This window comes from Podarcis vaucheri (genome assembly GCF_965113315.1).
Source record: "Podarcis vaucheri genome assembly, chromosome: 18".
Taxonomy (NCBI): domain Eukaryota; kingdom Metazoa; phylum Chordata; class Lepidosauria; order Squamata; family Lacertidae; genus Podarcis; species Podarcis vaucheri.
Genome location: NC_138756.1, coordinates 13,200,006 through 13,225,280, shown reverse-complemented (window position 1 = coordinate 13,225,280; position 25,275 = coordinate 13,200,006). Strand labels below are relative to the sequence as shown.

Here is a 25,275-nt window from a genome sequence, read left to right as displayed (position 1 = left end):
CGCCCTCCGCGCTCCCCGCCCCCCCCCCGCCGCTTCTCCCCCCCCGGTCGCCCAGCGGAGACGCCAAGATGGCGGCCAGCAATTACTACGGCTTCGCGGCCGGAGGCCCGTACAGGTGGGTGGGTGGGTGGGCAGCAGGGGCTGGGCCTGAGGGGCGAGGGGTCCTTCTCGCTCCCGCACAACAGCCCGGCCAGAAGGGCCGGCGGGGGGGGGGGCCAGAGGCGGAGAAGCCGGCGGGCTGGAGCCGGCGGGCTCTTCCCGGGGGGGGGGGCATCCCCGGCCTGGTCAGAAGGGGGCCGGAGCCTCGCGGGACAGGGGGCGGGGCGGGCGGGCGGGCGCTGGCTTCAGCTGCCGGGGCCACAGCCCAGCCAGGGGGGCCGAGGCCGGCGCCCCTCCTCCGCTTAGGGCAAGAAAGAGAGGGCAGCTGAGAGGACAGGCATCGCATCCACCTTTCCGAAATCTGCCCAACCAGCTGCCTGCCCTCCAGATGTTTGGGACTCAAAGTCCCATCGGCCCAAGATTGCATGGGAAATCAGGATTCTAAAAGTTGTACGTGACACGAAGCCCGGCAACTCCAACCTGGCTATGTGGAAACCGCTTGCAGACGACCGCAGGGCCATTTCCCCTTAGCGGCCACCACTTTTTTTCCAACCTCGTCAGTCTCTCACTTGTCGTCCTCCTTTTCAGTGCCCAGCCTGCTCCAGCTTACTGCCACCCCGCAACAGCAGCCAGCTACACAGTCCCGCAGAGCCCTGCGATGGAGCACGCTGTGGCCCCCACCTATACTCCAGCTATACAGGCAGCCAGGTCTGTGGCATCTGCAGCATATGGGGGCTACCAGCCACCGTCAACGCAAGACTACGGTTATGGGACGCGGCAACCGGAGCCAACCCCCCAGCCAACTGTCACCCAGAACTATCAGGTAGCTGCTCATCAGTATCCTCACATCGGTGGGGTGGGTTGAACACAGGGGAGGCAACTAGCGGCCCTGCAGATGTGGTTAGACTCCAGACCCCTGCTACAACATTCATTCCAAATATCTAGGAACGATGGGAGGGAGGGCCACAGGTGCCCCTTGCCTGATAGTTTAGGGGCTGGAATAAAAGTATTTTGCATACTGGTGTCTTAGAATTGTCCTGCTCCGTGGGAGGTTCTCTAGGTCTAGGGTCTCATTCCCAAACACCTCCCAAGAGAAGGGGATTCACACAGCAGCATTGCCTCAGCAAGCCATGGTCAGGTCCGGGGAATCGTTCAGCTGTAAGTCCAGGAAAGGGGCAACACAGGAAGGAGGTGGGGGAAGGACACAGAATCAGGAGCCAGAGACCTGTGTGGTTTCTTGCAAGAGGCACACATCTTATGAGCTAGTCCCCACCACACGGACCAAAGCCTAACTGCACCTGATGGTGGCATAGAAGTTCCTGGGTTGATTCCTCCAGATCGGTGTGAGGACTGTGTGAGTCCACATTCTGTGGCTGCTCTTTGGCCAGGACCTTTGGGTGACAGTGTTCTTGAGGACAGGAGGATGGCTCCACTACCTCCTCCTCCAGCAGGTCTCCCACCAGGGCATCCTTACCACGGGTGGCAGGAACCTCTGGCAATGGGTGGTCAGGTTTGGCCATAACGAGCAGCTGACTTTCAGGAGAACGGAATGGCAATAGCGAGCCTTTCCATCCTATTTCCTGGTGGGGTCCAAAGTCCGCATGGTCCCAAGATCCCATATGTGCAGTGGAATGAGGTGGGAGGAGGGGATGCACCACTTCAGACGACAGAGACTGCTTTATAGGCTCCTCCACTGTGTGTGTAAAAGGACAACAAGGTGGGGGAGCTCTTTGCAAACTGCTGCGTTAACAGCACCAAAGGGACTTCCCTGGCACACAAGCCTGGCCAGAGCACCTGGAAGTCCTGGGCTGACCAGATGAGAAGATGCTTCCCTGATGGGATCGAAAGGAAAGCGGAGCAAGACGTTGGGCACCAGCTGTTGCACAGGGCACCATCCCACTGTCTTAGGAACTCCACTCCAGATTGCTGCTGGCTTTACTCCTGAAGCTTCTCTTCTCCCTTCCCATAGGTGTCCATTAATTCCATGCAGGTTAGTGAGCAGGTGGGTGGGTGGGGGAGGGAGAGGACACCCATCCTTCATCCGGGGGTCTGCTGGAAGAAGGAAGACCTCCTCCGTGCTCATCCAGTACCATGTAGGCTACTGTTTTTCCCAGACTTATAACCTTTGTGGGCTTCTTTACAAAGCTGTGGCAGTGCAGGTTTGGTGTGTCTAATATGCATAGAATTGTGGGAGAGGGGGAAGAGGGAGGGTTTGCCATAAGTACAAAAGGGGTTGGAATCGGACCATTCTAAACACGTCTAGTCTGTATCCTTCTTTCAACGAGGCTTGACAAACAGCTGTGCTGGCTGCGGCTCGACATTGGCAGTTTTAGTTCTTGTATTCATTTCCAAGGCCCTTAGCAACTGGGGTCCAGGTTATTTTCAGGATCAGCTGACCCATGAGTGAACCCAGGGATCTTTGGAGGAGTCTCTGGGTGATCCCGCATGGCATACAATGACCAGAAGCCGTTCATTCAGACCCAAGCCTGTGCAACGCCATCCCACCGGAGATGAAATAGTCACCATCCTTGATGAACTTAAAGCACATGGCAAAGACTTCCATATTCCAGCAGGCATTTTAATGTAGTGTTTCAGATTATTTGGTTTTAGGACGAATTTCTGTTTTATTCTTCACATGGTTGGTTTTTAAGAAAGCAACTTAGTCGCGCTTGTATATGTTACTGACATCCATCTGTCTCGAGAGACAATGGATTGCCACTCTGGGGGTGAAGTCTAAACGCTGGGTTAGAAGCATCAAAATGACCTCCCTGGGGCGCAAGCCTGGCCAGTGGTTCTGGGGGTCCTGGGCTGCCTGCCCAGACAACAAGACCCCCTTCTGGCTGTCGCTGACGGGGTCCAAAGGAAAGCAGACCAATACATTCGGCTGCAGGAGTGGCAGGGAGGAGGTGTACAAGGGGCCATCCAATTGTCTTAGAGACTCCACTCCAGATTGGTGTGGGTTTTACTTCTCCCTCAAGGCAGCGGAGGTTTGGGATCAGAGCTTTCCTTCTTCTAGATGGGCTCCGTTCCCAGGCGTACAAGCACCACCTGCCCTTCACTTCCTTCTGCAACACATGTAAAAACCTCCATCTGACCCCCTCTTGGGGTCTTGTCCACTTAATCTGCTGGAGCCTGTCTTGACGTGCAGGGGACGGCCCTGACTGGCCAGGGGTTTGAGGACTATTAGATACCCTCACCTGGGTGAACCAGCCAGTCAAGGCTCTTTCACAGGGTGTGGCTGTTGTCATAGAATCGTAGACTTAGAAGGTATCCCAACCCACGGCGATGCAGGAATCTCATCTCAAGCATCCCTGACAGATGGCAATCCAGCCTCCGCTTGAAAATCTCCAAGGCAGGAGCGCCCACCACCTCCCAAGGGAGTCCCTTCCACTCTCAAATAGCTCTTCCTCTCAGAAAGTTCTTCCTGATACTGAGTCAGAGTCTCCTTTCTGGTCTCTCTTCCAGGCTAAATATCCCCAACTCCTTCAACCGTTCCTCATAAGGCCTGGTTTCCAGACCCCTGAGTCATCTAGGTTGCCCTCCTCTGCACTCGTTGCAGCTTGTCCATATCCTTCTTAAATTGTGGCGCCCAGAATGGTTACAGGCTGACAGCTTCTAGGAGCCGCAGGTGAGAGCTGAGTGCAGGGGGGGCACCAAAGGAGCAGGATGTGTCCCCCACAAAGGTACTACCCCTCCCCTAACACCTCATACATATAAATAACTTAATCAGAAGGATGATGAGGATTTTGTTCTTTATACACCACCCATCTGGCTGGCTTTCCTCAACCATTCTGACCAGCTTACCCAATGGACCAACACAGCAACCCTTTGGGAGAGAAAGGGAAATCAATTCCTTTCCAACTAGAGTGGGCTACACACACACATAGCTATATGGGTAGGATTCAAGCTATAAATTTGTTATCAGAGCAGCTAGCGGGAGAATTCTTTTCCACAAGCATCTGAAGAAGTGGGCATGCACAAGAAAGCTTATACCAAGAACAAACTTGGTTCGTCTCTAAGGTGCTACTGGACAATTTCTAATTTTTATATATATATTTCAACTGCATCAGACCAACACGGCTACCTACCTGAATCTTGCCCCAAGCAGTACAACCTGGGATAACTTTTCTTTTTTAAGCATCTATTGATTTTTACAATTAATAGACTGCCTCTTCCAGCTGGTCAGAAACTGCATTGCAGGAGGGATATGGAGGAAACAAACAGTAAGGAAGGACTTCGGATGGGATGGAATAATAGGGCAACTTCAGGAGACATCAGGCATCGCCTTCAAATGAGGTTGGGGCTCCATGTAGAGCCTGGACTGCTCCCCGTTGCTCGAGTGGAATGAGAGAGCCACAGGGATGTCTCTAGCATTCCCCAGATCTTGCTGCACTAAATTGGGAGCTCCAACACCTGGGAGGATACAAACGTCCCCATCCCTGTCTTAGGAGGAATCAATTGAAGGTGTGTTAAAGTGTCCCTGGCTTTTGTGGGCCCCCCCCACCCTAATATTTAAGCTACCTTAAATAATCCACCCAGAAAAGGCTCCTCTCAGCCAAAAGATGCTCTGGGTCATGGGTCGCCCTGTGGAAGGCATCCGGTCGGCTTGGGTTGCCCTCACCTGCTTATTGACAGCCAAGTTTTGTTTTGGCAGGATGGCTACAGTTACGGCCGATCCCCAACAGCAGGCGGCTATGAGACCAAACCATATTACCCGACGGTGGTCACGCAGCCCCAACACGTGGCCACGGACTCGTACTACCACTCGAGTGAGTTCAAATAGAAGAAGAAGAAGAAAAAAATCACTGTTCAGGCATGTTCAGAATACTAGAGACTTGTGGAAGCATTTGTCAAGTAGTTTCCAGTAACAGCGGTGATGGAAACAGGAAAGGTTGGGGAAGCAGGCATGGCGATGGGGGTCATCTTAAGCTGCCCCCTTCCTGAGCCACAGGAGCTGTCCTGCACTGCAATCTCACGCTGCTTTTCAGCTGGTTTCATAGAACCAAGAAGTTCCCTTTGTGTGGGAATAAAGATGAGTGCAATTACTCCTTTGTAAACAGTTCACACAGGTTTAGAGCTGTCTGCAGGAGCAGTTCTCCCAATATGAGCCAGCCTGGGCTTTGAGATCTGGGCGGGGGGGGGGCGTGTCCCACTTCCTCCACCTTCACAGGCATGTTTGGTGAGGACATGAGACAAGGCCTTCTGGGTGGCTGCTCCCAGACTGTGGAACTCACTTCAGCCTAGTTGGCTAGGCTAGGTCTCCATCTGCTTTCCTTTGGCCAGCAGGCAAAGACTTTTATTGGGCCATGCCTTTGGCCACCAACTGGCTGTTGTGGATGGTCTTCTGAGGCTGAATGTGGTTGGGGTTTTGGGTGTGCTTTCAAAGGGTTTTAAAGGTTTCAGCACTGCATTTTTAAAAGGGTTGCTTATTTAACCGTTTTTTAATATTTATATTGGTGTGCTTGTTTAGATTTGTGCTGGGAGCTGAGCTGCCTTGGGTCCTGCATTGGGAGAAAGAGAAGAGAGGAGAGAAATAAAATAAATAAAATAAGGTGTTGCTGTTCCCTGTTGCTGAGGAGTCTGCTCAGGCAAATGAAATGAAGGATTGTAGGTTAGCTGTTCTCTAGCCTCATTGAAATGAATGGCTCTTAGTCCTGTTCTTCAGTTTCACTGGGTCTCCTCTGAGGAGAATTGAGTGGGATGGAAGCCAGACAAAGCCCAAGGAGCTCAGGCCGGCAGAATCCAGCCAGGAGTCGCCTGCTGCTCTCTGGTCTTCAGCGACTGCTCTCTGTCCTTCGTAGACTCCCACAGCAGCTACAGCCAGCCTGCAGCCGTGTACACTCCAAGCCAGCCCCAGAGACAAGTGACCCCCGTTAAGCCCGTCCAGACTGTGGCTGCTTCCTCATCCTACAGCACCTACCCAGCCTCCACGACGTGCCAGCAGAACATCTCTGCCTCCTCCATCCAGTCGTACGCCCCTTCCTCCTCTTCCTCCTACAACTCCTCTCCTGCCTCCTACTCTGGTAAGAGCTTCTCAAAGGCCTCGCTTGCTTCCTCTTTCCCACTTCCTTTACCGCAAGGGGGCAGAGCCTGTGGGGCCCCAATCCCCATCGCCCCTGACCGTGGGCGTTGGTAGTCTCAGCAACATTAACCTGGTTCCTCACCTGCTCTAGGAAACATCCCCTTTCTCAGGAGACAGTGTCTCTTCTAAGTAGTAAAGAAATGCTGCTTCCTAGACCAGGGCTGGGGGAACCGGTGGCCTCCAGACGTTGCTGGGCTCCAGCTCACCTGCTGGCTAGCCAGGCTGGCCGGGACTCGGGGGAGCTGGAATGGCTGTTGCCTGCCCCTGCCTTGCTCGTCCTGCATCAACAGGAGGTCTTCTTTCTCCAGGGTCAAACTACTCCAACTATGAGGCCACTGCCTACGCAGCAGCCAGCGCTTCCTACTACCAGCCCCCCCAGCCGCCGACGCAGCCCCTGCCTCCCACACAGCAGAAGCAGCAGCAGCAGCCCAAGCCCATGGGGGGCTCACTGTGGAGCGATGGAGGCAGCAGCAACTCCACCAGCAACAGCTACAGCAAGAAGCCCCAGTACCCCAGCAAGCCGCTCAAGCCCAAGGGGCCCCCCAAACAGCCTCAGCTTCACTACTGCGAGATCTGCAAGATCAGCTGCGCAGGCCCCCAGGTGAGTCTGGCTTCTTCCCTTTTGGTTCTGTGGCAAAGATCTGTCTGCTGTCTCCCAATGAGCTACTCGGGGTGCCTTAACAATCATTGGAAGCCAAGCATAAAAACTTGACACAATGAAAATGAAAAACTCATGTCTTACCTCCCCAAAAATCCTGGCAGCTGTAGTTTGTGAAGGGAGTTGGGAATTGGGATGGGTTCCCAGGATTCGGTCATGGAAGCCGTGTGCTTCGTGGTGGGGCTGAGATACAAGAGACGCATCAGTTTCTTCCAGATTAAAGAAGTACTTGCCTGAAATGGCAGAACACTCTGAGAGGAGTCCTCCCAAACCTCATAGAACAAAGAGGGCCATCTTTTAGGTGCCCCCACTCAGAAGGCCCTTCTCTGTTCCCGGCAGCAGCAGCAGAGCCTCTGGACCAGACCTGAGGCAGGAACCAGAGGTACAGAGTCTATGCAGATAGGGCTCAGGAGCCCGTGGCCAGGCAGGTGTTGTTGGTCTTCAGCAGGGCCAACTTGACCCACAACCGCCTGCACCACCCTTGATGTCAGTAGTGGAGCTGGGACTATCAGTGCACCCATTGGGAGCCTTCAAGTGGGATCCTGATGGCTCATAGGCAAGGGGAAGCAGGTTTGGGCTGATCAAAAGCGGCTGGGTCAGCTGCACCAGTGAGTCCCTGACAGGGAAACAGGCCAAGGCAAAGCCTCAGGCACGCAGAAGCTCTTGGCAAGCCCTGCCTTGGCTTAGATGCCAGTGTCCTGATGATCCCACCCGTCTTGGTCTTGTCAAATTTGGACCACAAGCCTAGGATCTAATACGGATCTGGACCACTGGGCCAAAAGGGTTCCTCATAGCTTCCCTGCCCCTGCTTTACAGTGCCAGGCTGGCTTGTCTTGCCCTGGTTGCTTACCAAGCCCCTCAGATTTACTAAGCACTGTAGAAATGGTTCCTCTAGCTCCTTCTTCTGTATTCATCAGGATAACAGGTGCTTTGGGAAAGCCCTCCCACCCAAACAGTCCTTGAATACAGCAGCTGTCCCCTGTTTACTCCGCAAAAGGAGGGGGTTCAGAGATCTACATCCTTGGAACATAGCAGTTCCCTTGAGCTCTGACAGGGAATCATTGTGGACAGAGCTGTTCTCCATAAAAGGCATTCCTCTTCTCCCTTTGGAGCAAGGCTGAGAAACCTTAGGCCTGGGGGTGGAATGCAGCTCTGGCGGCCTCTCTCTGCAGCCCTCGGGACTCTTCCCCAAGCCGTGCCTTCTCTGCAGGCCTCGCACCTCACTGAGCCTGACCAGCCCTCTCCTCGACTGCTTTCGCAGGGCCGGAATGTGTCTTCAGAGTGCCATAAGGCCTCTTTGCACCACCTCCAGACACAGCTCACCTCCCTGCACCAACACAAGGCCCGTCCTGGATCGCCCTCCACTTCTTAGACGTGCCGTAGGCCATAAAAACGTTTCGGGACAAGAGGATCCTGCCATGTCCTTCCTCCCACCCCCCTGCAGACTTACCGGGAGCACCTAGAAGGACAAAAGCACAAAAAGAAGGAGGCGGCACTGAAGACAGGGAGCCAGGCGGGGGGCAGCGGCCCACGGGGGGGCCAGAGCCAGCTGCACTGCGAGCTCTGCGAGGTTTCTTGCACCGGGGCAGATGCTTACGTGGCCCATATCCGAGGAGCCAAGCACCAAAAGGTTGCGTGTTTGGGGAAGCGCAGGGGGGCACCGGGACGGAGGATCTTAGGGGAGACTTTGCTCCACTCCAGGGGGTGGCCCCTCCGCCTTGGGTCTCCTGGGGCAAAGGACAGGGACAAAGCGAGCGTTGGCTGACTGCCTCTGGCTCCCACTCTCTTTGGCCTTTCTGCCTTCCCCAAGGGGCGCCAGCTGCTCCTGCCCAGAGCTAAGCTGCCCAAGTACTGGGGAGCCTGTGCTGGGCCATGTCTCCCCTCCGCTGAAGGACGTGTGTCTTCCAGGTCCTCAAGCTGCACACCAAGTTGGGGAAGCCCATCCCTTCCGTCGAGCCCATGATGCTCAGCGTCTCTGGGAGTCCTGCCAATGACTCCGCCCGCAAGCCAGCTCTACACCCCCCTGTCTCCACCACGGACAGCGTGCTGGCAAGGCAGCCTGTGGGCACAGGCATCAGCACACCCAGCCCCAGCAAGCCGCTTTCTGCCCAGAAGCCCCTGGGGCAGGCAAAGCTCTTGTTTCCAGGTAGGCGCTGTGGCGAGGGGGGCTGGGCGAGAGGCTCGGCAGAGAGGCGTTCTCGGGGGAGTGATCTCTCTGCGCAGGCCGGGGGGTGAGGTGGTCGAGGGGACTCCCTGTTTCTGGCTGCAGCCCTCCAGGTGTAGCTGGACATGCAGCACCCATCATCCCTGACCGTTGGCAAGGCAGGCTGGGAGTTGTAGTTCTGCAGTGTCTGGAGGGCTACCAGTTCTGAATCTAAGAAGGCACTTCTCCATATCCAATAGAGGCAATCTTCCATATTATTGCGTATTATTCATAGGGAAGTGGTGGGGAGGGGTTCGGGGGGGGGGGAAATTGGCACAGACAAACTCCATGAGGCCTGGTTCCCTTTTATTTCCTTTATCATTGGCTGCCTAGCACACCAGGGAGGGCTAAGCCTCCTCCACGCCATACATTCAAAGCACATGGCTTTCCCCAAAGAACCATGGGAACTGTAATTTGTTAAGGGTGTTGGGAATTTTAGATCTGTAAACTACAGCTCCCGGGATTATTTTACGGAAGCCATGTATATTAAATGTACTTTAAATGTGCGGTGTGCCATTTTACACTAGTCTACAGTGCAATGCTGGTTTTGCCCAGGGACTTCCAAAATCTGAGACACACACACACACACACCCAGATCTGCGACCTGAAGTGGTACAGGCCATTCTTAGGACCTCATTCTGCTGCATGCATGGCTGCCCACGTGGTCACTGGCCAAGTGGACCTGGAAGGGGAAGTTCCTTCATAAAAGCAAAGGGGCCAGGTCAAGATCTGAGAACCTCCATGGCTCTTTTAGCAGGAGCAGGCAAAGCTCAGGTGACAAGCGCAAAGCAGGAAGGGGCAGAAGGGGTGTCCCCGAAAGCCGCGAGGCCCGCAGACGAGTCCCCCCTCAGCAGCTCCGGAGACGGTCTGAGGGACCTGCTGGACGTGCAGCCTGTGGGTCACGATTATGTCGAAGAGGTAAAGCAAAGGGAAAGGGAGGACGTGCCTCCGTCACTGAAATCTTTGCCCGTCATCTGTCAGGGATGTTAACGGAGTTGCTTCAAAGAGCTCTTCCACCAAGGCAGTGCAAATGGGGCGGGCGAGCTCATGGGAGCCGGGCTCCCAAGGTTGCTCCCTTGGCTCAATCCTGCTTTCCCCTCTGCCTCTCCCTGTGGAAGATCTGGCAAGGTGGGGGTTTTCAGGGCCTGGTTTCTCTCCCACGGGGGAGATCTTCGCTTGCCTGCCTCTCAAGACCAGCCTGGCTGAGACGAGGCATCTTGCACCCTTCCAGGTCCACAATGACAAAGGCAAGATGGTTCGCTTCCACTGCAAGCTTTGTGAGTGCAGCTTCAATGACCCCAACTCTAAAGACATGCACTTGAAAGGCCGCCGGCACAGGCTGCAGTACAAGGTGCGAGGGCTGGGGGGGGGCCTGGTGTGGGCTGGGCCTCCAAGGCTGGCCGGCCCAGTGGGGGGGGAGCCCCGGTCTGGCAAGACCCACCTGCTGTCAGAGGGGTGCAGGGAGCCTGTTTGCTTCGGTGAAGCAGTCTTTGGCCCCTGGGCCCGAGGGGTTTCCCTCCTCTCATCCTCTGCGGCCCCTTTTGTTCCCATCACCCCGCATTCCAGTTAGAGGCAGATTGGTGAGTCTGGAAGCTTCCATTTTGATTTCCAAAAAAATCTTTGATGTAATCTTGTTCTGGAATGCAGAAATTAATGATGGGAGCGCTGGGGAAGTCAGTTCTGCCAGTTGTAAATTGGCCGTAATTGTAGCCTCCACAACACTTGGGTGGCTGTGAGGGTGGAAGTCAGGACTGCAAGATAGAAAGGGACCATTTTGAAATGCAGGGAGCTCTTCTGGATTCCCACACTGGAGAATCATGGAAAGCGTGCTTTGTATGGGTGCCAATAAATCTTCCCAAATTGAGCAGGCTGCCTGGAGCAGCAGCATCTGGAAAACCCGGATGGGAAACCCGGATTGGGGGACCCAGTTCCTGGTCCCTCTGGATCTTTGCCTCTGGACACAGCTTGTAGCAATAACTGAACTGCTCTATTCTGAGCCTGATGGCAACAAACCTCTTGCAGAAGAAAGTCAATCCTGACTTGCCCGTCGAGATCAAGCCCAGCAACCGGGCTCAGAAGTTGCAGGAGGAGAAGCTGAAGAAGCAGCAGCTGCGCTCCCTGGGGAAGAGGCGCCGAGAGGAAGAGCAGCGCTGGCACCTAGAGATGAGGCGAGTCCTGGGGAAGGGGGCGGCTGGGGGGCGGAGCGTCCCCTTTGCGTGCAACAGCAGGTGCCAGGCTCAGTCCCTGCCTGTAACCTGGGAGAACTGCGCTCAGTTGGTGGAGACATGGCTCAGGAGACCGGGAAAGCTGCCTTGAAGTGCTGGGTCCATGTTTGCTTTCTCTCTTAAATGTCAGGTTCCAACTCTGGCTGGCCTTTTGCAGGTTGATGGCTGAGGGAGGGAGGGAGGGCAAGAAGCCTTCTTGGGACTGTTCTTGTTGTTATATTATCAATATTATCCAGCACCATCAGAAACCCAGAGGAAATATAGACAGTCTCTTCTCCTGAGCAGCTTACAGTCTAAACTGGGCAGTGTAGGAATCACAACAGGAAGCCAGGAGACGCAGAGGACAGTTTAGGCATAACCCTCACCGTTGTTTAGCTTTGCTCACATGAGTTCTGGTCTCACATCCTTTCCCGCTTTTCCTGTCAGAGGAGGAGGAGATTGGAAATTTGCTTCTTGAACTAATCACAGTTCCTTGCTGCATCCAGGCACGTAGGAAGGGAGGGGGGCACACGTCTGGTTAAACTGCTGTTTGTTTAAACAAGCCAGCTTCATGAAGCACAATTTTGATCCTGATTACTTTGAGCAAGCCATTGTTCCAACTCAACACAGTTTTGTCTGAGTTTGGTGCAATGGAGAACTCGGTTGAGTTTCCTGCTGTCCTCCTCGGAGGCAGGGAGGCAGGATGAAATTTGTGAGCTTGAGGCTGCTGCTCAGAATGCGGAATCACAGTTCAGCGTCGCATCTGAAAGGGCAGGGCAGGAAGAATGTGAATGTACAGTGTCACAGGAGGCAGACCAGGATGGATGGACTGAACACAAAGAGACAGTCCTCACTCCAAGTCCAGAGGGTGTCCTGCTGATGGTCCATATTCCTGGCTGGTCAGCTGCTGTCCCTCCTTCCTGTGAGAGAGCCAGGCTGTTCTAATGCAGCATTTCTCCCGCCTTTCCCCTCCAGGCGCTATGAAGAAGAAATGTACTGGCGTCGGGTGGAGGAGGAGCAGCTGTATTGGGAGGAGCAGCAGCGGCGGCACCTGGCGGCAGACTGGCCCCCGCCACCCCTCATGGGCAGGCCTGGAGTGCCAGTCCCCCCTCTCCTGGTGGGTATCCGGATTTGGGTGGCATTTCCTTCAAACCCCAGGCTCCCTGCAAAGCCAGCCAGCTGAATCACAGCGTGAATCTATCCCAGTGTAACGCTAGACCGGAAGAAGCCTGGCTCTTTGGCTCTTCACATGGCTGCCAGGGGGATCTGGAAGCATCCATTTACTGGTTTGAGCTGACCAGTTTCTTGTTGCTCATGAACTGTGGTTATTCTAAAGCGGGAGTTTGGCACCCGGACATAGGCAAAGGTGGGCCTCACATTCAGCACCAGCCAGGCTATTATTACTGACAGTGGGCTGAACATCAGGGGTGGGGCAGGGGATTGCGGGTGACTTGCGGGTGGAGGAGGAACCTGTGTTAGGGCTGCAGGCAGGAGGATCCATGTTCTTGGCTCAAACTCTAAATTTATTGAAAGAAGCCAGAATCAAAACTGATTTCTGCTCCTGGCTTGCTTCAATGAAAAATAGTTTAAACCTATCACGGTTCCCAGTTTGGATAGAATGAGAAACTGTCTTCATGTAAACCAGGAAGTGAGTGCTTCTGGTTTCTCTTCCTGACTGTTGGAAGAAAAGTGGGGCGTGTAAAAGTGCCAGGCTCAGTCATATTGCGCTGACCTATGATTCACCATGAAGTCGGACCTGTGCCTTTTCCTCCCCTTCTTTGCCCACTTTAGTTGACAGACTCCTTCTGTCCCTTTTATCTCCCTCAGCCCCCCCGGCGACCGGACTCTTCTGATGACCGCCACATCATGACAAAGCACTCCAGCATCTACCCAACAGAAGACGAGCTGCAGGCCGTTCAGAAAGTTGTCTCTCACTCTGAGCGTGCCCTTAGGCTCGTCTCCGATTGGCTGACGGAGCAGGAAACAGAAAAAGAGGAAGGCAGTAAAGAGAAAGGGTAATGCTTTCCGGCCGCCTCTCTTCTGGACCTTCACTCGAATTAAGCTCACAAACAACCCTGTGGGGAGAACAGGCTGGAAGAGGGGGACTGGCTCAAAGTCACCAAGTCTTCCTAGTCACTCCTAGTCACGAGGCCAGGCTGCCAACGGGGGAATAACCTGCTCCCCTTACTTGGGGGGGGGGGAGCAGCAGCGGCACACAAGGGCCTTGGACATCCCTACTGGAACCCTTCCTGATGCATTTAATTGCCCGTGCTAGGTAGCTAGTCCTCATGAGCACGCTTCCTTTCCTTTCCTGCCCCTCTCCTTTCAACAGGAAGGCAGATGACCCTCCCCGGCTTCTGAAAGGGGTCATGAGAGTTGGCGTCTTGGCAAAAGGGCTGCTTCTCCGCGGAGACAGGAATGTTCGCCTGATCCTGCTGTCAGCCCACAAACCTACCCTCGCTCTTCTCCAGAGCATCACGGAGCAGCTGCCCCAGCAGCTGGAGGTAAGGAAAGCCTCTCTGGGCTCCGCAATCAGACTTGCCAACCTTGGGAGAAAGGGAGGAGGTGTGTATTTTTATATATTTTAGCTGTTGTTGAATAGGATGCTATTCAAATCCTGTGTCTGGATGGGCCTGCTGAGACAGAAAAGGTTCCCAGCAGGGATCTAAGAAGAAAACAGTGGTGGGGCCCACCTGACATCCAGAGGCAGGGAGTTCCACAGGACAGCTGCTGCTGCTGCTGCTAAACTAAAGGAATGACTCCTCACTGATGCCAAGTGGGCCTTAATGGTCACATTGGCATCTTACGTGGAGCTGGAATTGTCTCACTCTGCTCTTCAGTTGCTGTTTTTTAGTCTGCCTTTTATTTGAGTTTTATATTGTGGCACTTTGTACACCACCCTGGAATCGGTTGAGGAAGAGCATTTAAGAAAAATACCAAAGTATAACAAGTGACAGGAGGCATGACACAGTTTCCACAGTAAAAGCAGGTCCCTGCTCCCGGTGAATCTAAGATCTGGCCTCTTCCTGCCTTTGGGACTCTCCCCAGCCTGCCCCACACCCTCCTTGAGTGCCTCTGCCTGGCTGGAATGTGTCCTTGGAGCTCCTGCCGCTGTCTCCTGCTTGCTAGATGGAGCAGCTGTGTGTAGAAACCTCTGGCTCTTGCACACCTGTGTGACAGTCCTGTCTGTTGGGCCAGCATCCGCCACCACTGGCACGCAGCTCCTGGCTGATTGTCCTCGGGGACAGCAGCCCTAGGGTCAGAGGCTTTGCCATCTCTGTCCTCATCTGGATTGGGCAGGTGGGCATATCTCAAAGGCTGATGGAATTCTCTCTTTCTCCTCATCTGTCCCAGAAGGTGACGAGCGACAGTTACGAAGTGCTGTCCAACTCTGAGGAAGCCAATATTGTAATTGCGTCATGCAGAGAACCCCAAATGCAGGTCACCGTTTCGCTGACGTCTCCCTTGATGAGAGAAGAGGCCGCTGCAGATGCAGGTGAGTCTTCAGAACTTTATTTATAAAAGTTTAGACCTCAGAGTTGTGTATAGGAACATAAAAACCTTTAAAAGCAGAACAGAGCAGAACGTTTGGGTCCTCAAGGAAAGTTTTAAGTAAGCGTGTGGGCCTGTCAGCATGAAAAAGGTCTTCAAGAGACACCTGAAATTCAAATTTGAGGGTGTTTGCCAAATCACACCTGGAAGAGTGTTCGACAGCATTCACTCCAACTAAATTTTACTCATTAGTAGTCCCATTGAAATTAATATCTATCAGCGTAGCATACGGAGCTGGAGATCCTGCTGGTGCTGTTTGTGTTGCCTTGTTTACCTTCACCCCTTTTCGAAGAGGGGAAAGGGTTGGCATCTGGGCAGATCTGGGGTCCACCACCAGGGGGCAGCACCCAGAAGGAAGGGTGAGGCTGTCTCCCTCCAGCTCCCCTGCTTCTTTGCCCTGGGAGACGGCTGGCATCTGGGTTTCCCCAGAGGATGCTGCGACAGGAGTCCTGGGTGCCAGAGACGGGCTTAACCCCAAGAGCTCATGCCTTTGCTATAAGCCACCTTGGAGATCCTTTGATTGGACAGTTGGGCCTTGTGTCATTTAAAATAAAAATAACCTGACCGTCAGCTCTGGCTCTGACTGAGTTTCCACATCACCATCTCCAGAGGAACTTGGAACTGTTTTGTGGAAGTCTTCCTAGCTAGAATCAATGCTTGTGGGTAGCTAAGCATTCTGCTTCCATGCCTGCTCTTTTGTAATGTTGCTGAAGCCCACCCATTTATGGGCGCCTGGAAGGGCAAAGAAAATTGCTTTTGCAGCCTTACTGTAGTGGCAGATCTCGCGAGAAAACTCTCCCCCAGCTGTGGTTGCCCATTAAAGCAGGAAGAAAAAGGGAAGGCGGTTTAAATGCCAATGGCAAGGGAACCCCTCCTTTGCCAGGGCCGTTTCATACAACGTCTTGGGTGCGCCCATGTCTGGCCAATGTTCCCTGCAGGAAACTCACAGGCTGTTAAAGGAGGGGTGTGGGTGCATCTCCGCTCTGTGGAGGGGCCTCTGCCTTTCGATGCTGCCATGTGCATCCATGTGCTGTGGGTGGAGGAGGGGGAGCGTGGGGCCGGAAGAAAAGCCTGGCTGGACCAGGCCAAGGGCCTCTCGGGGGCATGATCCTGCTCTCACGGTGGCCACGCAGATGCCCCAATGGGATGCCCACAGGCAGACCTTGAGCACAAGAGCAGCTCTTCCCCACTTGGGATTCCAGCAACCTGCTATTCGGAGACTTCTACTGAGAGTGGAACTAGGAATATCCCCCGCTACCTGTAGATGTGATGCTCCAATGGTTTATTGCAAGGTGTAATATGCTCAAGGGGTGTATATGCTTCTCTCCTCCACATTTTATCTTCCCAGCCACCCTGTGAGGTTAGGGAAGCAGGTTGAGGGAAACTGGCCCAAGGGGACCAGGGAGCTTTGTGGTGAGTTCAAGCCCAGGTCTCCCAGGTGATCCTAGTCCAACATGCTGGTTGTTGTGCCACATTATGCAACATGGCTTGCCTTCTCTTCTGGCTGACTGGGCTGCAGCCTGCCTCTTCCACCTCCTCCCTCCCTTTCTGCTTCCTTCTTAGGAGCATCGCCAGAACCTCCGCTCGACTCTGCAGAGACCTTGAACAAGGACAAGTGCCTGGAGTCCCTGGCTGCTCTTCGCCATGCAAAATGGTTCCAGGTAAGAGAAGCCAGTTTGGCCAAGGACTGTGTCCGCCCCCCTGGCCCCCAAGAAGGAGGGTCCAGCTAAGCCACCAAGTCTTAACTTGGTGTTTTTTAAATCTTATGATTTCAAATCCACAGTGACCCATTTCAGAGACAGCCCTCGGCTTGGTTAGAGCATCACCAGTTTCCCTTTTTCTTAATTTCTTGAGCCCTGACATTTGCTTGTTGTGGAGGGGGACAGTTCATGGTTGTTTTCTTTCAAGACATGGATCCGAGATGGAGATGTTGTTTTTCCCTCTCCACAAAGGCCCGAGCCAACGGCCTGCAGTCGTGTGTCATCATCATCAGGGTTTTGCGGGACCTGTGCCAGCGTGTGCCAACATGGGGCGCTCTTCCAGATTGGGTAAGGAGGCGGGGAGAGGCGGCACCTTTGGGGAATTCACACGCATGCACACGATGCACATCACAGGATTAGGCCATTCCCAGAGTCTTGTTTTTAGCAAGTGAAGTAGGCTATATATGTTGGGCTTCAGTTCACCCAGGTCGTCATAGGAGCCCCTTCTGCATGGGTGTAAGTGGGGGGGGAGGTGGTATTTGGAAAGGAGGCCTCTTCGGTGATGGCCCCCAATAGTGGAGCTCCTCCCTGCTTGGTGCCTTCCGCAACCCGGTGCCCTCTTGACCTTGTTGGACTCCCAATCCCATGATCTCTGAACCACTGGCTGTGTTGAACTTGAAGTCCAAGAGCAAATGGAAAGGAGAATGTGGAGGAAAGTTGGTTTGCATCCATATTGGTTACTTGTTGCTGCTCCGCAATTGGATTCCTCTCACAGAGCTACAATTCCCAGAGTGGTTTAGCCCCTCTTCCCATGGATCTCTGGGGACTGTAGTTCTTTGGGTGGAAGGGTGTCCTCCTCTCAGCTCCCTTAACAAACCGCAGTTCCCAGGATGCTTCAGGGGAAGGTATGATACTGTTTTAAGTGGGTAGTGCAGACAGGCCATAGTCTGAAGTAAAAAAAAAAGGGGGAATGCTTAGTGGCATTAAGAAAGGCACACTTCATTCTCAACAAGATATTCACATGTTTATAAACTGCACTTTCCATATAAGAAGTTGTGTTCTTCTTCTCTTCCAGGCGATGGAGCTGCTGGTGGAAAGAGCTCTGAGCAGCGCCACGGGCCCTTTGGGACCTGGGGAGGCCATGCGGCGGGTCCTGGAGTGCCTTGCCACCGGGATGCTCCTGGCAGGTCAGCTCTGCAAGCCTTTCTCCCAGTTGTGGGGCAGGACCACAGCTTCTGCCCCCCCCCACCTGCCTTCAAAAGCCATCCGCTGGCGGTGGGGAGCAAAGCCTTTCGGCCCCCGCCGGCCTTCCTGGACCTCTTCTGAAGGCCGGAGGGGGGGAAAGGCTTTGCTCCCCACCACCAGCATTTAAAAGAGGTCCCCGGAGATTTCCCTATGGGCTTTTGTCTTGCGAAGCAAGCCCATAGCGAAATTCATCTTGCGAAGCGCCTCCAAAACAGAAAACCCTTTCGTCTTGCGGGCTTTCCGTCTTGCGAGGCATTCGTCTTGCGGGGTACCACTGTAGCTTAGCAGCCGAGAAAACCCTGCTTGGTGGCTTCTCATTCATTTTAGGTTCATTCCTTAGTTTTCTAAAAGCTGTAACGTAGATTTGTAATCTGCAACAACAAGGGTTTGGGGGGAGGCTTAGGCTTCCCCATCCCTGCCCTAAGGAGGATTTGATCCCCAGAAATGAACCGGAGAAACAAACCACTAGAAAGACTCCTTGTCACCAAGGATAGGGGGCTCCAGGGGCTCCAGCCCCCTCAATATTTTGAATCTGGGTTGGGAGTGGAATCAGGGTGCTAAAAATCAGAGTTTGCCTCCTTCCTACGCATCCCCATGCTGCCGTGTTCTGCTTCCCTGCAGACGGCCCAGGGCTCCAAGACCCCTGTGAGAAAGAGCCAGTGGATGCCTTGCGGAGCATGGCCAGGCAGCAGCGAGAGGACGTCACGGCCAGCAGCCAGGTGGGTAGTGCCCTGAGCCCTGCAGGGCAGGCAGAGAGAACGTGCAGCCCTCCAGGCGTCTCCATGGGCAGTGCTGGCTGGGAGTTGGGAGCCCCACCGCTCCTGGAGGACCAGAGGTTCCCAATCTCTGCTGTGGGGCTTGTGAACTTAAAATTAAGCTGATAGGAATCATGAAAGGCTTCGCCAGGACCACCTGCTTCCCCGAGTGGCGGCGCCTGGCTCACTTGCCCTTAAGTGTCATGAAAGAGAGACTTTGGTTCTCTACAGCTCATGGTCTCTCTCTCTTCAGTGTGTCATAGCCCATAGTTGGCCGCTTGCCGTCTCTCTCTAGCCAGAGGGTGTCCTGCGCTTCCTTTGTCGCGAGGGCAGATCTGCAATTTGGTGCTCATTGCCTTCTCTTGATGTCAACCAGCGCCAGGATCCAGAAATGTGGAATTTGCTCTGTCAGCCCAAGGGAGCCTTAATTATTAGCACTCACCTAGAAATTCCTCTGAGTTAGGACAGTGTAGTTTAGTAGCAGCAGCAGGAGGAGGAGGAGGAGTCGCTTGTTACCTAAACAAAACATAAACACATTATACTATAAAAGAGAAACCATAGAAAACATTAACATTTTCATGTAGCACCAACATTCATGAATGTTTATCTATATACTTTTTGCTCTAAGCTGATTGGGGAATGTTTGCTCCACCCTCAAGAAGTCATTTATCCTTAAAATGTGAATGCTATTCACTTCTTTCAAAATAGCAGTGAAGTGGGAAAGCAGGAGTAGTTTAAAGCTTAAGGCCTGGTTAGAAAGGGAAGGATTCTGCCTGGCACCTAAAGATATGTAGGCTTCAGAATCCTAACCCTGTGTGCATCTTTGCCTTTCTCCCTCCCGCAGCATGCCTTGCGGATGATGGCCTTCCGTCAGATCCACAAAGTCCTCGGCATGGAGCCCTTGCCTCTGCTGAAAAACCGGCCCAGCCCACACAACCGGAAGAGGCGGCGGGACATTGAGGAGGAGACCGAGGGCGAGGGGAAGAAGGACAAGAAAGAGGGGGAGGAGGGCGGGGCCTGACCACTCTTCCACAGTTGCAAAATATGGTTTTTGTTTAGTCTAAAATTTTGGTAATTTTTGTGTGTCCCCCCCCCTTTAAAAAAGAAATAATACTGTAGATTGTTTTAATACTGTGCTTCAGTCATTAAAGGGATTCCATCATCCATAAGAGTGGTCTTGTTTCTGCAGCCTGGAGATACACTTTCCACCTTTCCAATTGCTTATCTGAAAAAAAAATTCTCGCAGCAACATGTGTCATTTTTAAAACAGCCAAACCTCTGACCATTCTCTCCCCACCCCCTTATCTTTAAAATGCATCTTGTGAAATGATGATTCAGGAATTGCAGGCTTCAGGATTAATTGTTCATTGCTCTGCAGCCTGGTCAGAGTTGGAGGGGATCCCTGGGCTGAACTGAACCAACGGGCATATCTGCCACTGGAAAACTTCAGTTGCTCCGTAACATGCGGTGCAACTTGCCCCATAATCCTGACAGCAGCCCTTTGCTGTGTGCCTTGGGCTGGCTCCAGCTTTGAGGGGAGTCGGGTTGCTGGGCTACATCTCTACTTCCGTGGGTCCCCTGCTGTGCCAGTGGATATTCACTGATGAGCTTGGAAGGGGGGTTGCCATATTGTGCCTTGGACGCTCTGCTCCCCCAAACCACGCTGCTCCTATCCCTCCACCTGCTGGGGACCCCAAGCCAGAACTGGTAAAGCAGGTCGAAAGCTCGGGGTGGATTTAGCTCTTTGCGTATTAAATCAAAGAAATTGGTCCACTGCCGCCTTTATTGCTCTGGTTTAAATTTAAGCCAATTTGTGGGAGCAGCTGATCCCATCTCGTTCTGGAACAGGCGCACCGGCTCTACAGAGGCATGAGAAAGAGAGGGGGGCATATGGCTTGAACCCCCCCCCCAGCCACCTCAATTTATGCCTGTGGACACAGCGCTTTCCATCCAAAACGTCCCCCCCACCAACTTCCAGTATCTGGAAAAAACAGACGGCTAGTTTGTTTACTTAGAAGGTATTTATATACTGTCCCCTATAAAAACATAAAGCAGCCTAAGAAAACTTTAAAAGCAATGCAGAGCAATACTTAAAATCAGTAGTGCAAGGAAATTTTAAAGAAGTGCATAGTTCAAGTGTTGCCATAAAACAGTATTCAGGGGGTGCATGGAAGTCAAAAGGAAGGATGCCGGCAGAATCTGTGACAGAAGAGAGTTTGCACAACATGGGGCCAGCAAGGCCAACTTCTGCTTGAGGTTCCCTGGGCCTCTGTGCAACACAGGCGACAACCCTCAGCAGTCCTCTGGATCAGTTTAGTGACTGAACTACAACAGAGAAACTCAGGAGCTCCTAAGGTTTCCTGGGCCCTTAGTAGTCCTGGTACCTTCGGACTAGTATTCTCCCAGCAATCCTTTCCCATGCCTAGGGATGGGAGACCTGTCGTTTTCTGCTTCTCTCATTTCATAGCATCATAGAATTGTAGAGCTGAAAGGGACTCCCAAGGGCCATCTAGACCAGGAGCTGCCTCAACTTCCCTGGTAGGAGACTGAGCTAAGGCGTTTGCTGACAATCCTGTGGTCTCAGCCAAGCAAAGATTAGCAAATCAGTCCAGGCAGCTGTGTGTGTTCCTCTTGGAAGCAGCCTCTCCTCTCTTCCAATCCCTGTCTTGTCTCCCATCCAGACTTTCGATCCTTGATCAAGTCTTTCGACCTAATCTGTTTGTGTCTCCCTCTGAGCTGGATTCCGGCACCTTGGTAACCCCAAGGTATTCTGGCCCCTGCTCCTGTTGCAGCACATGCCGTGGAGGGAGGGTGGGGATTCTGAAGTGGGAATCCAGCTTAGCTGATGGGAAAGACTCACGGCTATGAAGCACAAACCTTGCGGCCAGGCGAATGCTACCAATGTCCAGTTCAGCAGCCGTGCAACAACAGTTCATCTTGTAGCAGTTAAGAAGAAAGGCTTCCCGTTGGTCTGTCTCCCCCCTCACCGCACCCACCCTGGTGACTTTGCATTCATTGGGCAAAACACTGGGAGGCAGCAAGAGGGTTGCTTCTATTGGACAGTTGGGTTGAATCCTGCACCTGCACTTTTCATGACATGCCCGCAACTAACAAGGAATAGAAACATACTTGTTGATACAGTAATAATTAGCCAGAGGGTGGGTGGGTGGGTGGATGGATGGATGGATGGATGGATGGATGGATGGATTGCTGCGTTTATATCTATATCTCCAAGGTGCACATGGTTCTCATCCTCTCCATTTTCATCCTCACAACAGCCTGGGGATGTGAATCAGGCCAGGAGACCCTGACTGGCCCAAAGTCCCCCAGTGAGCTTCATGAGGATCCAAGGGTCGTGCCGTCTGAGCCTTTACAATGCAGGAATCTCAGCAGGATTTGAACCCTGGTCTCTCCCAGTTCCTTCTCCCACACTCTAGCCACTGCACCACACAGGCTCCTCAGGTGTCAGTTTGCCCAGACCTGTGATTGCCTCCTGTGCAGGTGGAGGCCCATCTTTTAGGGGGCACTGCTGGAAGGGCATTTCAATTTTTTTTGTACTGTCCATTGTATTATATATATTTTTAATGTTTCAATTGCTTTTGGATGCAAAATGACTGATCAATGTAATGATAGCTAATAATGCCAAACTTTCCAGGGAAGGGGCTTGGCATTTCCCTTAGCGCAGGCCCTGCTGCGGCCATGACTCTTGCCTGTTGTCGGGCAAGCCAGGCGTCCCCTTGACACGTTTGCTCTCCGCAGGTACTGTGAGGCTTAAAGGGAAGCGTTCACAGGAGGTGGCCAGCTACTCAGATGGCTTAATGCCTGCCTATTTTTGTGAGGTCTAATCTGCCTGGAACTTCTGTCCCCAGCAGACTAAGCCAGCTGAACCCTTTTAAAATATACTGTGGGATTCCAGAAGAAGAGCGTGGAACTGGGCTGGAGGGAGGTGGGGGGTGGATTTCATTCTAGACCCCTCTCCCCATGGGCAACACCCCTGCCATGTTTCTATAAAAGACTATCAACTGCTCTCAGTGCAACTTGAAGGGGCAAAAATGAAGTGATGTGGAATGAATGGATATAAAAGCTATCAGTTTGCTGCAGTGTTTTATGGCTGAATTGCAAAGGATCAGCGTTTTCCTTCTCCCTGGCGGCCTCCCTTCCCAGGCAGAAAAGCCCCATCTACCCCCCCTTCCCTCCCCAGCACATGCAGAAACTGCCTTCTGGACTGCTGGACCCACGCTTGGCCTGGTCTGCTCCATCTGCCAGAGCCTGCTGTCTTTGCATGCAGGAGAAGCCCCTCGCCCCCCCCCCCCCGAGGGTGTGAGACCCATTGGCTGCACTCACCAGTGGAAGCCATTCCGGGGATTGTGGCCACTGTGGCATCCTGGCAGCCTCCAGGCGCTGCTGCAGGTGAGAGCTGAGTGCAGGTCAGGACCAGAGGGGGGCAAAACTGCCCATGTGGACGTAACTGCCCCTTCTCTCGGGGCCCAAGAGCACTTTCCTTGGTATCAACTGGGGGAAATTGGAGGGCAGGTTCTGCAAATCCCAATTTCTGGCTCACCCCTGATTTCACTGCATTTTCAGAAAATGCCAGCCCGTGTCTTACGCTGAGTTTCTGCGGATCCTGCTCCTTCTACGCAGGGGCCCCTGGCCTCCCTTTTGCCTGCCCTTCTCTCTCTCTTCACCAAACAACCCAAGATTAAGAATCGTAATGAAACAATGAGCTAATTAATAAGACCTGATGGGATTGATTACTGAGAATGATAACACATTCTCACACACACCCCCAAGCCCATTTCGTCCAAAGGTCCCAAAAGCACGTCAGCAATATATTAATTAATTGACTAAGCCCAGTTAACCTCCTCACAACACAAGCACTGCAAGGGGAGACTGCGCGACGGTTCTGGATTGCAGTGGAGCTCAGGCTCTGGGGACGATGGCCGGCTGCTGCCGTGATGGGAAAGCAGTGCAGGTGGAATCCACGCCTGCAAGACCAGCCCAACCTGCTCAGGCCTTGCAGGCTTGCTTTGGGACTCGGCCTGCACCCAGAGCGGCCGAGTGCAGGAAGCCGAGTGGAGCCAATAAGGGCACCTGTTTGCCTCTGGGGATTATTTCCGCTGTGGCCGGACTCAGCATCTGTGCCAGGAGAGGGTATGGAGCGGGGGAACTGAGCGTTGTGTGCACGTATGTGTGAGTTTGTTGGGGGTGGGCTGGGAGATCTTTGGCTCAATGCAACAATCCCACATCTTCACCATCTGACCTGCACCTCTCCAGGACACAAGGGTGCCAGGACGGCCGCAGGGCTGTGCCAGCGCTTGGAGCATGCAGCTGTCACCTCCAGCTCAGCCTGGGATGTGGCGGAAATGGGGCTGGGGTGCGTGTAATCAGATTGATTTCCCAGTGTAATCTCGCGGGGCTTAGAGATAACTCAGGGAAACGGGGCATATTGTCATGTGGGAATGTCCCACACTAGCGGCGTTGGGTTCCAGGCGCATGTCAGGAAGAAGAGCGGTAGAGAGACTTCTTCCGGGTGGAGTTGGCCAGAGGTATCAAAGCTAGTTGTGTCCCCCCTTCTGATGCTACAGGCGTGGAGAGCATGATTTTGTGGCCACAGTCCTAGGCAGGCCTTCTTCAGAATGGCACAGTCCCTTCAGAACGGTGGGTGCTCTGGTCAGAGATGGGGGTGCAGAACGATGGGCTGGCTGTGGTCTTCCCGACTGTCCACTGTTGGAAGGAGGGTGCTGGGCAGAGTGGATTTCTGGTCTGATCCAGGAGCAGAGGGCAATTGGTGACTACATGAGGGATCCGCAGCAGCCTGCTGAGATCTCCTTTTTGTGTTTCAGTGTTTGTCCAAGGGTGTTTTAATTGACACAGGGATTGGTGCCATGGGTTAATTAAATGTGCGGTGTGGGGCTGACCTGAGTCTGATCTAGCAGGCTCTCCCTAGGCCCTCTCAGACATTCGGCCATCACTAGCTCCCCCCCCCCTTTCCAGGGCATAGAGTTGTAGACTTGGAAGGGACCCCAAGGGTCATCTAGTCCGAAGAGGGGCAGCTGGCTGGCACCCCAAACAGGAGCATTCCTCGATTCCTCGCTGCATTCCACATTTTTATGATTTCTAAATGCAGGGGCAGAAGTATTGTGGTGGCAGGACGCCTTGAAGGACTTCTGAACCCCTCTAACAGGTTTCTTTCTCCCTGCTGCTCACCTTTCTGCCCAATAAACTTCCCCCGGGTGTTTTGGGCCCCTTCTGCATTCCACCCCACCCTGATCCAGCCTTGGCCCCATCCAGCAAAGTTCTCTTAATGAACTGAAAAGGTGCTAAGTCCTTTCAAGAGCTGGTCACGTGGCCACCTCCCCCCCCCCCCGGCCATCCAGCTCTTGGCCTTAGTCCCCCCCCATCTCCCCAATCCTTTGCCCCCCCTCCAGTAAGCTGACACAGCGTCTCTAAGTGTTATCAGCTTTGGTGTCTAATAGGCTTAGTCAAGTTTAAAACTGTCATTTGAGTGAACTAAACCCCCTTGATACCCCTGCCTTGCACCTCTTTAGCCAATTTGGCTTCAATTAGGGTAATTGGGAAACGAGGAAAGAAGTGTAGCATTAATATTTTAAAGTGATGAAGTGATTACAGGACCCGGCCTAGGAAGGAAATCAATTTGCTATCTGCGTCTTGGGAAGGCAATTATCATCATTGGGCAAATAATCGCCCTCCGGCTTCTTCCTCCTCTCTGCTCAACACCCTCCTTTGACAACACCTTAAGGAGGTTGGGGGGGGCAA

The 25,275-nt window shown here is 53.3% G+C and overlaps 1 protein-coding gene across 4 annotated transcripts; it reads left to right on the top strand.

The window, feature by feature from the left end:
• Positions 1–45: 45 nt before the first annotated feature.
• Positions 46–19,661, top strand: LOC309523193 (zinc finger RNA-binding protein-like). Of its 4 annotated transcripts, none has more exons than XM_082206959.1 (19): positions 46–115; positions 688–922; positions 4,754–4,868; positions 5,901–6,122; positions 6,490–6,782; positions 8,284–8,469; positions 8,748–8,985; positions 9,800–9,960; positions 10,274–10,393; positions 11,065–11,210; positions 12,222–12,363; positions 13,074–13,261; positions 13,579–13,750; positions 14,601–14,742; positions 16,362–16,459; positions 16,751–16,846; positions 17,574–17,685; positions 18,365–18,462; positions 19,343–19,661. In XM_082206959.1, the coding sequence occupies exons 1-19, from the start codon at positions 69–71 to the stop codon at positions 19,517–19,519; spliced, it is 2,988 nt and encodes a 995-aa protein (XP_082063085.1). In that variant the 5' UTR covers positions 46–68; the 3' UTR covers positions 19,520–19,661. The 4 variants fall into 4 exon arrangements, 3 of the variants coding, with proteins under 3 accessions (XP_082063085.1, XP_082063084.1, XP_082063083.1); XM_082206958.1 differs by having other exon boundaries at positions 13,038–13,261; positions 14,604–14,742; XM_082206957.1 differs by having other exon boundaries at positions 13,038–13,261.
• Positions 19,662–25,275: the final 5,614 nt, after the last annotated feature.